Source organism: Nycticebus coucang, chromosome 15 (assembly GCF_027406575.1).
Source record: "Nycticebus coucang isolate mNycCou1 chromosome 15, mNycCou1.pri, whole genome shotgun sequence".
NCBI classification, from domain to species: Eukaryota; Metazoa; Chordata; class Mammalia; order Primates; family Lorisidae; genus Nycticebus; species Nycticebus coucang.
Window position 1 is genome coordinate 4,004,274 of NC_069794.1, and position 13,403 is coordinate 4,017,676.

The following is a 13,403-nucleotide window of genomic DNA, read 5'->3' on the forward strand; positions in this document are numbered from 1 at the left end:
TATTTAGCTGAAAGAAAGAACAATAAGGAATTTTCATGATTGTAGTAAAATAAGTACATATCAATCAAAATCATGCAGATGTTTTGTGCATAATAATTATGTCTGGGTGTGGGGCAGTGGCTTTACGTGGCATCATTCCACCTGTCACTTACCAGGAGATGGTAACAGACACGAAGGTTTCCCTGCTTTTTTAAGATGAAAATGTAAGGGATCTATACTGACACCTGCCAACATTCAAACACTTGAGCTGAGACGCACACTTTCAAATGCAGCCTGCAAACCCGCGTATGGTTATCATATATATTCTACTAGTCACACCCAATTGCTTTCCTCATGTTCATCTTTACTCTTCTTATGGTAAACAATAAATAAATAAAATCATGAAGTCTTTCTTTTTCTATTATTCCACAGAAAGTTATAAAAGGAGAAGAATTCTATGTCAGCTTTAGTCTTATTTCAAATTGGACCTTTATGAATTTTTTAAGTTTCAGATTAATATGATGATGCACGTGATTAAGTTACATTGGTTGCCGTTGTTAGGTAAAGTTAGAGTTGGAATTGAGCCCTTCACCCAGGGGTTGTGCTGTACACCCCTACATTGTGCATGTTAGGTGAGCCTACCAATTCTCCCTTCTCCCTTTTCTTTCCCTCCTCCCCCTCTTGAATTTAATTATGTTTTTCTCTCATGTGGACGTATAGCTGTTTATCTATTGGTTTCATGTTAGTATTGCATGTGTTGTATACGTGCTTTTCCATGCTTGTGATACTTTACTGAGGAGGTTGTTCTTCAACTCTAACCAGGTTAATACAAAAGATGTAAAGTCTCCATCTTTTATATGACTGAATAGTATTCCATAGTATACATATACCATGGTTTTTTAATCCATTCATAAATTGATGAGTACTTGGGTTGATTCCACATTTGGCAATTGTGAATTGAGCTGTGATGAACATTCTAGCAAAAATTCAAGCTAGAAGAGGGTGGTAATCGACCTTTAAACTTCTTAAACAAAAATAATTTTCAGCCCAATATTCTGTATCCTGCTAAACTAAGTTTCATATTTGATGAAGGAATCAAATCTTTTATGACATGCAAATACTGAGGAAATTTGGTACAAGACCAGTTCTGCAGAACATACTCAGACCTGTTTTTCACACTGACCACCACCATGTACCACCAGCAAGAAACTAAAGGACAAAGTCTGGCTTCCACAATGGCACAAAGAATAAAACTAACTAACGGACTTTTACAAAATAAGACAAACAGAACTTCACCATATCTATCAATAAATTCTCTCAATAAATGTGAATAGCTTGAATTCCTCACTAAAGAGGCACAGGCTGGATGACTAGATAAAAAAAAAGATAAGAAAACTACATGTTGTCTTCAGGAAACACACCAAACCTCTAATGGCAAAACAAGACTTAGGATGAAGGGTTGGAAAACAATCCTTCAGCAGATGGAAATCAGAAGAAAGCAGGCGTTGCAATCTTATTTGCAGACACAACTGCATTTAAACCAACAAAAACAGAGAAAGACAAAGATGGATCCTATATACTGGTCAAGGGAACCATATAACAGGAAGACATTTCAATCCTTAATATCTAGGTACCCAACTTAAGTGTTCCCAGATATATAAAATGAACCCTAAACAATATCAACAGTATAATATCATGCAGCTCCATAATATCTAGGGAATTCAACACCCCTCTGACATAACTGGAATGTTCTGTAAGGACCACAGTCCATACTGATTCACTTAGAATTAGATGAGTCAGCATAATTGAGAACTACGCACAAGTTAATGCAGAAACTCTCTAGAAATAACAGTGGCTGTATTTTAAAATGGTTTTAAGTGTTCTCATTTACGATAATAATGGTAGCTGTTGCTCATTTCTTAAACATATACAGTGTGGTACTAAGTGACACAGAATCTCTATTTAATCACGTTTAATCTCACAACTCTGTAAACCTATTATCATCCTGATGTCACAAATAAAAAAACTAAGGCAATAGATTCTTCATTTTGGCCAAGAAATCTATGCCAGTAAAAGTCACAGACTTGGGTTTCTGATACATTTTAATTTTTTATCCAGTATCATATACCATCCATTATCTACTTTAAGAAAATGAAACCAATTACAAAATTAACAATTCTTTCCACACTCTGCTTAGTTGTAATTTTGACTGTAACAGTTTGGTTTTCTATCTTTCTACTTTTACCTTTTTACAGGTTTATTTTTCTTCTCTGCTTACTAAGGAAAGTTGTATTTCTTTTTCTTCTTTAGCATGTAATTCTTAAATATACTTAATTTAATAAAACTATCCACACAGTACTATTATAATGCCTAACAATTCTGTATTTTTAAAAAATGCCCGAAATTGTAAATGGTTTAAAAATAACTGATGCTTCTGCACTGTATTCTTATGAATTTGCAGTAGTCCTAGATGAATCTACAAATCACAGCATATATATTAATGGAGTATTTTTTGCCAAGGTTTCTGAAGACCTTTTCCCTGATCTCAAATATTCATGTCTTTCTCTCTCTGATACAGTAGTAATAATATTTCCATAACCACAACTCAAGTCTTTGTCTTGCATTGTCCTTTAAAACAAGTGACTCTCTTTTTAATGGGTGAGAATGCCAGTTGTTTATAAGACCACATAAAAATGATGAATATTTCAACAAACAGTGGATATTAATTTTAAAACATGAGATAAAGTATTTATTTTGATTCATTTTTTGCAAGTAATTACACTAAATATTTCTACTGAATCAAAAAAGCAATTTGGTTGAAAAAAGGCCATTAAAATTCCCAGAATTAAAATAAAAGCCTACTTACTTGTTCAAATTCATTCTTTTGAAATTCTTCAAAACCAAAGATATCCAATATTCCAATATCCAATGTCTGCATGCTGAAACAAAATGACAGACCAGGATAAATGGGCATTCCCTAAACACTCCCCGTCCCCCAGGACCCTCTGCTCACTGCTACTTCAGATCAGAAGACTGTAACTGCTTATTGTGTTGCTGTCAATTTGAGCTAAAAATGTGCAAACTATTGTGTTAGAGTCTAGTGAAAAAAATTGAAAATTAGCACAAAGAAAAAGTGTTCTTTTAATGCTTTGATTGATTCAAACACAAACATGTGAATAAAAACATATTTATTTCGAAATTTAAAATACAACAATAGAGGGATGGTTTAACATTTGCTTTTCAAAAACAGTCCTCGCGTCGCCTCCTTTGACTGGACTTGCTTTCCCTTAAGGAACTTGAGCCTCATGTCAAGAGGCAAGCCCTAGTTGTTACTTAGACTAAAAAAGCAGTAGATTAAGAATTTAATCATCATACTCAAGAATAATATAAGGCAAATCACCATTAGGTCAATGCATGCTCTTTGACAGATCGAACTTAGCAACTTCAAAAATTTACATTGTGGTCTTCCGGAGGTCATTTATATAAAAGAAAAATGAAGAAATTAAAACTTCCAAGGATAATTTAAAGAAATCAATCTTGTGATTCAATGTAAACTATCACTCTCGGGATTTATGACAGTCTTGAGTGATAAAATCTCAGACCTCTGAATCCGCATGGTAAGGAAAGAAGAAATCTGAGTTGGTGACAGGAACTCTAACAACTGTGATCTTGTGAAGAGGGTTGAGGGAGCACTTGCTTGAAGAAGTGTGTATGAGCTTGCTTCTTACAAAACAAAGTCCCCAAAGTCTTTTCGAATGCCCAGGAGGAATGTATCCCCTGCCTCTTCTGCATCATTGACCCAGGGTATCAGCAGGACAACTGCTGTCCTTATTTTCTATTGATGGGTACACTATTCTGTTACCATTGTGGTTCTTACAGTGTCAATACCCATTATTTTTGTTAGTTGGTGAATTTTTATTTCCTTGCTATTTACTTTGTCCAAACTGTAGAACCAATTGGAGCCACCGCTGGATCTGTCCCTATATTTTGTTTCTTACAAACAGTGCATAATCATGACACTTCAGGATCTGTAATAAGTCACTTACTTTCTGTAGTAAGTCACAATTACTCTCCTTTAAAATTGTAGACTAATGATTCTATGACCTCTCTGTTAGGTCATTTGTTGTATATGGTAGAAATATAAATGTCTTAGTGGGAAGGAGAGAAGTTTAAAAACCCTTAATACAAAAAAAAAAAAAAAACCCTTAATACAAACTTTGTATGTCAAAGAACATAAAGCAATGAACAAATTATCCAATGCATGTCTCTAACTAACTTAGTGAACTCTGCATGCATCCAAGAGTTAGATGTTAGCTCAAGAAACTACCAAAGGGTATGAGGACAGGGTGGTGCCTGTGGCTGAAACGGGTAGGGTGCTGGCTGGCCCCATGTGCCAGAGGTGGCGGGTTCAAACCCAGCCCTGGCCAAACATGGCAAAAAAGAAAAAAGAAAAAGTATGAGGACAAATGTGACCATTTTTTCTGATTTCAGTTTTGGGAAACGTCAAATGAAATGTTTAGAGGCGTGATTACACAACTACTGAACTCTTGCATCTATTAAACTAGGTTAAGTAAAATTAAGTTGCTATTAGAGGAGTTATTTAAAATGTGCTGCATAATTCTTTTTAGTAGATTTTACTTTTCCTCTCCTGACACATACCTGCTGTCTTTGTCTTTAACATCCTTCATTTTCCCCTTTGTCCTGCTGCCTTTACAGTGAGCCCAAAGGACGATGACAACAATGTCCCTCAGTGCTCACAGCGGTGCCAAGGTTCAGGGCAATTTCTCCCTTTGCTGTGGTCGTGGTGTGAGCGAATGTGCATGTGTGTCATCTGTGTAACGAGATGCCTTATTTGTCTTATCTTAGAGTTGTTCTGTCTTGGGTAGGAATCCTGGTTCAAACACTCTTTGGTTGTATAACTTTGGGCAAGTTACTTAATTTTTTGAGCTACTGTTTCATCACATATAAAAATAAGATAACAAGTGAAATTTGTCCACTTACATTGTTGCTAGAATTAGAGTTAATAGAAAGTTCTAGGAAAACAGCAAGTATATAAAGTGTGTCCAATAAGTAGTAGTTAAGTTTTTATGAATTATTTTTTAAAACTTATAAATCAAGAAAATAGTTAACAGAAAAATATAAGTGATTAATAGGCACAATAAATGCATCAATATCAGTAAAGTTACACAGAAATAGTATGCTAAAAACCAGGATGAGAAAAATATTTCCTTACATACGTTTTTTTTTTTTTTTTTTTGAGGCAGGATCTCCCTTTTATGGCCCTGGGTAGAGTGCACAGCTCACTGTAACCTTACACTCCTGGGCTCAAGCAATCCACCTGCTTCAGCTTCCCAAGAAGCTAGGACTACAGGTATGCCATGATGCCTGGCTAGTTTTTCTATTTTTAGTAGAGACAGGGTCTCAATCTTGCTCAGGCTGGTATTGAACTCCTAAGCTCAAGTGATCTTCCCACCTTGGCCTCCCAGAGTGCTAGGATCATAGGTGTGAACCACAAAACCTGGCCCCATGCATTTTTTTTGAGAGTTTAAATTGGTAAGGTCTTCCTCAAAAATAATTTGGTTTCATGGCATAAAGCTTTGAAATGTTCACATCATTTGAACTAATACTTCTCTCTATATGAACCTATATAAAGGAAATGATTGGAAATGCTATTAGAGATTTATATACAAGGATCTTCATTGTTAACTTAATTACAGTAATGCAGACAAAAAGAAATAACACAGCTTCTACACTAAAAGCATAATTAATTAAATAGCATGCATTCCTCCATGGATTAAATTAATGAAACTGTCCTATGAAGAGAACGCAGCATACAAATAAAGGAAAACACAATTTTTTATCTCAGAGACCTCAAAATAAATCAAGCTTAAAAGAGAAAATAAAAGTTGTTTCTTTACCTTTCTTTCAATATTCCCCACATTGTACAAGTTTTATGAGCTCGGCGCCCTTAGCTCAGTGGTTAGGGTGCCGGGCACATACAACTGGGCTGGCGGGTTCAAATCCAGCCCAGGCTTGCTAATCAACAATGACAACTACAACAAAAAAACATCTGGGCATTGTGGCAGGCACCTGTAGTCCCAGGTTCTTGGGAGGCTGAGGCAAGAGAATCACTTAAGCCCCAGAGTTTAAAGTTGCTGTGAGCTATGATGCCACAGCACTCTACCAAGGGTGACATAATAAGATTCTGACTCAAAAAAAAAAAGTTTTATATCAAAACACTGCTATTTTTATAATCAGCAAATATTCAGTTGATGTAAAGGCAATACATAAAATGTTCATGACCAACATTATCTAAAAATAAAAAGCTGGAAAAATATCTATACCCTCTGTATACTTAAAAGTTAATTTGAATGATGTTAAAAAGTAAATCCATAGCCTAGAAAAATAAAGCACATTTTAATAGGTGGTTACAATATAGTAAGCCTGGAGGAAATTTTTAAATGGTCTAAATGTTCTATGTGGAGTATTATAATGATCTTTATCAATAACTTTATTTAAAACCATTTATTAAATATACATATGTTTAAATACATGTTGTGGTATTTTTTGATTGGTGGAAGAAAAGGATGCTGATAACCTTGTGGGCAGAGTGAGGATGCAAGAGCCCAGCAGTGATAGGAAAATGGTGTCTGGTTCTGCCGTTGACAGGTGCACCAGGGAGCCCAGAGTCAAGAGAGAAAAGAGTTGCTCTCCTGAGGCCAGGTCTCTACCCCAGCCTCTCAGCAGCCGTCCTGTGATCACTGTCCATAGTTCTGATAGAATTTGGGTAAAAGCACAAGAGATGTCAGTGATACTGTGTCACCTCATACACACTTCCCTCCCTCAGAAAGATGGCAGATTGGTGTCAGCACAAAGCTGAGATGCTCGGCCACCAAGACGTGTGGTGGGGAGCAAGTCACATTAAAGAAAGGGTTCTGGTTCTTACCGGGAAAAGTAAAAATCTGGGTAATTTAGGGTAGTTTAGGGTAGTATACATTTTTTGAAAGGGTACTCCTCTGATTTTTTTTGATGTTTCATAGATTCTGCTTCCAAACATATTTGGTTTAAACACACACATACACACACAAAAATGGATTGTCAGGAGAAAACTTATATGCAAGTTTAAAGTATTTTTAGGACTACTTTTGCAATTCCAAGAGAGACATAATATATTAGTTTAAATGAAGCTATTTCATCATTTATGATTGAATGAAATATGTGTCTGTTATTGCAATAGCAGCCTTAGCAGGATAGTGTCAAAAACATTTAGCTAGCAAAATGCCATGCTATGTGGCGGTCAGCATTACTGTCACTCCTTGATTGAGACCTGACTCTTAATGCCCAGGCATTTAACTCAACATTCAATTTCTGGCAAAGAGGGACAGAAAGATTTATCTGACCTGGGATTCAACCTGACATGCAAAACTGACATTTTAATGAGGAGGTCTGTTTCAGTTCAAATTCTGCCTATAAATTCACCCCAAAACTTTTATGATCATTAACAAAACTCTCTAGTTTGCATTAGTATATTATTAAAATACGTCTTAGATCATGCAAGATATGTATTAAATACTAAGCCATAAGCCTGGTTTTGATTTTGCCTTTCACATGAGTAGGTACTGGGTGTGGGAAGGTCCAAATTGAAGAGTGTCTATCTTAGGACAAAGACAAAGTCACTCCATCTGAACAGAAAGATGTGATGGTGTGTAGAAGCCACATTTGTCCCAGTCATCCTTGGGCAAGGAGACTCCCTGGAGAGTTACCCAAGTATTTAGTAAGTTTAGAAAATAGCTTCACCCTGCTTGGCACAAAACCTTTAGACTGAGTTAGAGTTGAATCAACCTTTTAGGCCAATCATAGATCAGTAAGAATTAAATTCTGGCCCATTCTAGACTTGAGCAATCTGGTTGTCAAGACTCACTGCCCCTGGGATCAGCAGGACACACACAGAGGGAAGTGGTGGGAAGCCCCTGGGACGCAGGCCTGTGCAGGGGCCTTCATAGACTGTGCTGTCAGCATGCTGGTTTATGTAGTTAAAATGCTCTTTGTTTTTGTAATTGGCCAGGAGGCTGACTCTGCCACTCCTTAGCTTATTACAGCCTCTCTGGGGTTCCTCTTGTCTGTAAAAGAACTTGGGAGGGTGAAGAGGAAAGTGGATTGAGGACCACATACTTTTGGGGATGTCTACATTTTATTATTTGGCTGAAGATAGTACCTGAAGCTTACCACTTCCTGAAACCATGCCATACATTGTGGAAACTTTGCAATTGCTGACGAAATTGCAAGCTAGAACCTGGTAGATGACCAGAGTGACTGTCTTACTCCTGAATTAGAACATGGTGCAAACCAACATCTTTCCTTGGGCTCTTTCCCAGAGGAAAAGTTAGTTGGGAAGTGCAAAACTGCATTAATTAGCCTGGACATACAAGATGACCCGAGGCCAAGGACAAACAGTAGAGCTGACACTTTGTTGACCAATGGGCACCAGCACTTTTATGAATATTTTAAAATGCCTTACCCCATTTCTAACCTCCACAACCACCCTGGGAGGTAAATACGATAATCCTTCCAGTGCCGCAGAGGCAAGTACTGAGATGGACAACAGTGAAGTGAGCTGCCCGAGGGCAGCACGCTGGTGTGCCGTCCCAGCACACACTGCATTAGAGGAATCAAGGCTGTGCATGAGGCCCTGTCCCCTGTAGGGCCCGGGAAGGGCCACATGAAACTTCTTGCAAGTGCTGGTTACATGCACAGATCTCCTGCCTTACTTAGAAACCAAGAAGAGAACAGTCCCTATGTGGGGTTAAAAAATGGGCAATTCATCAATAACTATAGCAATAATAAGAACACACATACAGTATAATTTTTAGCCTTCATACCAGTGTAAGTATAACTCATGGCTTAGGAGCAAGTCCCCTTAGTACTTTGAGTGAATGTTCTTATTTATTAGATGCTGCATTTGATATATATGTATGTTTTGGTGCTGAAAGTGTCTTTAGAAATAAGAATCTACCACATAATTTATTACATTCTAAAAACCATAAATAATATTTAATTTATGGTAACTTGTATACCATAAATAAAGGGCTCTCATTTCAGAATGAGTAAGTAAGTAGATACCACCCCCACCAGGTATTCTGCAGTCATTGAAAAGGATGCTTGAGGGCAGACAGAAACGTGGGTCCATAGTTACTGTCAGTGAAATGAGCCCGATTTAAAACTGTCGTATGGGATGTGGAGCACCTGGAACCCTTGAGGAAGGTGGGTGGTAGTTTGAGTTTGAAGTCTGGAAAGTGGTTTGGCTTCATCTACCGAAGCTAAACGTGAGACTGCCGAGTGACTGGGGAATCCATTCACAGACACGAATCCAAGGGCACAAGTTCCCAGACACTAAAACACACGCACAGGAAGGCTGGTGCTGCTTGGTTCAAAACAGGCAAAAACTGGAAACTCCCAAGTCTCTATTAAGAATACAATCAATAACCAAATCCCAGCATGTGGGGGGATGTCCGCAGACACTTCACAAAACATTACACAGGAAAAGAGGAAGAGTGCGTCTCCGCTGCACTCAGCATTCAATGCACATCTCACGCTCAGTAACATGGAGCAAAGGGAGCCTAAGTTTTATAAGCTCATGAAGGAACCTTCTGGAGCGCTGGATGTATCCTGCATCTCAGTGTGTGTAGGCTACACGCTCACGTCACGTGTCTAAAAACGCATTCCCTGTACACCTGTCTTGTACATTTTAGCTACATCAGACCTCAGTAAACCAGTAAACAATAATGTATGCTCACTTGAGGCACAGCTACGCAGAGGGACAGAGACGACAGTTACATATTGGTTAATGAGAAGCACTTAAACGCAGGTTGACTTGACACTGCCAAGCCCAGCGTGATGTTAGTGAGGCTCAGCGTGACTGACCTGGCGCTGCCACATGGGCCTCCAGCACCTTTATTAATATAAAGACATCGGCAGGGAAATACATTACAAACAAGATGTTTGAGTGGCCCAGAATTTCATTCTTCATGAAATTGAAATCTAATTACAGTGGCATTTAATCCCATTATGTTTTTTATACATGCTTAAGATTTACATCTGCCCTCCTCCATGTGTCTGCTGAGAATTTTGGTACCTACACACCACTTTTTGAAAGCCAAGTCTGTTTCTTGGATATGCCTTTAGACCAATGGCTTGCCTCCCCTCAACAAAAATAAAGAGAAGTAGATTTTGTGTTCAACCACTTATCTGTATCTCTGAGTCAAAGAGACTAAACGAGTGAGATGTTCCTCTGTGGATAAACACTATTGGAAAGAGGGAAGGATTTCCGGACTAGCTGTATCAACCAAAGAAACACACTGTACATAAAAGCTTTGAAACAACACAAAACAACAGCAAGACATGAAGTCAGCCTAGATGTACACTCCTGGTGGTTTGTTTTTGCTGTGTGACAGCTGGTGACCAACCACATTGCTCTACATGCCATACAGTAACAGGCAGGGCTATGTCTCCCTAGTTCTAAATTGGAATCCTGCAGTAAACTGTATTTGGACCGTCTTTTGTAAAACGGCATGTCAAAAAAAAACCTAAATGAAGATGCAAGAAGTCTGTGGCTTCCTTGTCTTTCCAAGGAAATGTTAATTTTAGTCTCACGTGAAAAAGATCGCCCTCTTCTCCCATTTGTGTGGGTCAATCTGTAGATGACCATGGGACAAGGTTCTGCTGATGGATTCAGGACTTGGGATCAGGTTAACTCAGCAGGGTTAGGAAGATACCATCAAAATAGGGGCAGAAAGGAGAGTGAAGCTAAGAGACAGTTACAGTTCTGACCAGTCTGTGGTTTACAGTGAAAATGGTGAGTCAGCGTATATGGCCAAAGTCAGTTAGGGAATGCTCAGGGCCGAGGTCAGCTAGGGAATGCTCAGGGCCAAGGTCAGTTAGGGAATGCTCAGGGCCGAGGTCAGTTAGGGAATGCTCAGGGCCGAGGTCGGCTAGGGAATGCTCAGGGCCGAGGTCGGCTAGGGAATGCTCAGGGCCGAGGTCGGCTAGGGAATGCTCAGGGCCGAGGTCGGCTAGGGAATGCTCAGGGCCGAGGTCGGCTAGGGAATGCTCAGGGCCGAGGTCGGCTAGGGAATGCTCAGGGCCGAGGTCGGCTAGGGAATGCTCAGGGCCGAGGTCGGCTAGGGAATGCTCAGGGCCGAGGTCGGCTAGGGAATGCTCAGGGCCGAGGTCGGCTAGGGAATGCTCAGGGCCGAGGTCAGCTAGGGAATACTCAGGGCAGAGGTCAGCTAGGGAATGCTCAGGGCAGAGGTCAGCTAGGGAATACTCAGGGCAGAGGTCAGCTAGGGAATGCTCAGGGCAGAGGTCAGCTAGGGAATGCTCAGGGAAAAGCAAAGGGGAACGCAAAAGGTGCAAAATCCAGTGATGCACACCTGGTTTGGGCCAGTGATTCAGAAAGACAGAGACTAAGATAGGGCCTCCAAAGACTGTACAATCCAGGCTGGCTGAGTGGAATATTTCCATGATGTTCAAAGAAGAGGTTTGATTATTAGCCATGGAAGGGGAGTTTTCCTGGATGTGAGTGGGTGAAGGAGGGCTACTGGGAATAGCTTCTCCGAGAAAGCAAGACAGCCATGGCAAACGTGTGTGATCGGTGACCATAACAAGGCAGGATTCTGAATTCTGCACAGAATTTTACCCCTTCAATGGAGGTTGAGCTTGGCAGGGTAGATAGAATCCCTGAAAGAGGTGAGTTAACCTGGGTCATGGCTATGATCATTTATAGGAGTGATCTTCTGATTTACAGCCATCAAAACTCTCCTACAAATAGTGGACCTTTCAGATCTACTAAGACTCATAGATCCATTGGACTTGACATAGTTTAGCATAACTTGGGTTGGGGAGAGCCAGTCAGAGTTCATCCTTTATGCAAACAGTAGTGAGGCTGCATTTGCAGAGAGGGAAAGTTTTAGTGGTAAGCGATAACAAAGATTGTACAGCTGCTGGCTGGGACAGAATGAGCTACGAGAATCCCCGCAGACACTCATGAGAATTCTCAGAATGACTAGCTCTTCCCTGTGGTGGAAACTGCCTGGGCTGATGAATCCTTTTGTGCCTTTTCCCAGGTTTAGATCCATGTAGTAAGAATGCTGTAGGTAGGGGCATCAACATCTGCCAGGGAGAGGAGAAGAGGGCTCCGTAACTATTTTGTAAACCGGAAGGAAAGCCTTTTGGATAGTTCCTCACTGTTCTGACCTGTCAGTGGTCAGCACCTGGGAGCAGGAAGCACGGTGCCACCCTGGGCAGACTTCAGTCTGTGTGGGGCAGTGAGCTGGGAGAGGTCACGGTCCATCTCAGTAACATGGAATTACCTGTCTCCTTCTACCTGTAGAAATCACAAGCCTATTAAGGTACCTAGTGCCTTGGGCCATAATTCTTCCGAACATTTTGAAATTGGCTGTAGAAGAATTTCCTGTGTGTCTCAGTTCCACGGCTAAGTCCGGGCCCTCTCCGTCTACAGTCCAAAGCTGCTCTGAACATCCTGCGCTTTGTGCTTCTCCAAGATAGTCCAACTTTGGGGGGGCAGTAAGAAGCCCTTGTCTTTAATTTTGATTTTTTTTTTTTTTTTATGAACATCTTGAACTAATATCCCACAGAATCCCTCTGGGAAATACTGTCCCATTGCTAATTGCCATATCCCTCCCCTGGTCCTGATGTGAGATACAGACAGAGAAATTTGTTTGTGATAAAGAAGAAAAGCAGGAAGCAGAAAGGCGGAGGGGAGAGAGCGGAGAGATAAAACCAGTGGTATAGCTGGCGTTTGCTTCTAGAACATAATTTGATAGTACTCTGTATGACATATTTATTCTATGCTTCAAACTAATTAGATAATTAAAATTTACCTTTATTGCTTTATTTACCTTAATTTATAGCCTTGAGCTAACACATATTTTCAATAAAAATTACAAATTTTTACTAGCAGAGAGTATCATTAAAAATGCAATTTTAAAAATAAAAATTGAAGGGCGTGTGCTATAAAATCACTTGTAATTTAGCTATTCCAATCATAATATTGTGTTGTTGAGTGCTGTAAACTATGGATGGGTCTGAACTATCCCAAACATATTTCAAGAGCATCAGATGTTTGGGTGTGACGGATGCTTCTAAACTTACTCCAAGTAGGAATCATAGACTCATAGGTCTTGAGATCAAAAACAAGCCAGGGAGATATGTAGGATAAACCTCCATATGTAGGCAGATGGGATGTGATTATCACAATTTAAGGGATTGAGAAAATTAAGATTCACAAGATATAAATGTTTTACTAACGATTTCATTAATGTTAAGTAGTAGGCTTAGAATAGGAATCCAGATCTTTTGCTTCCTATTACCCTTTAAAAGATTAAAACCCAGCTAAGAGATAAAAA

General features: G+C 39.6%; 1 protein-coding gene across 1 annotated transcript in view; it reads right to left on the bottom strand.

Moving 5' to 3' along the window:
- Positions 1–13,403, bottom strand: part of MYO16 (myosin XVI) — a 643,638-nt gene that overhangs the window by 208,812 nt on the left and 421,423 nt on the right. Inside the window, exon 21 of the mRNA XM_053563761.1 lies at positions 2,846–2,918. Coding sequence (XP_053419736.1) covers positions 2,846–2,918 — 73 coding nt within the window. The remainder of the gene's footprint in view (positions 1–2,845; positions 2,919–13,403) is intronic.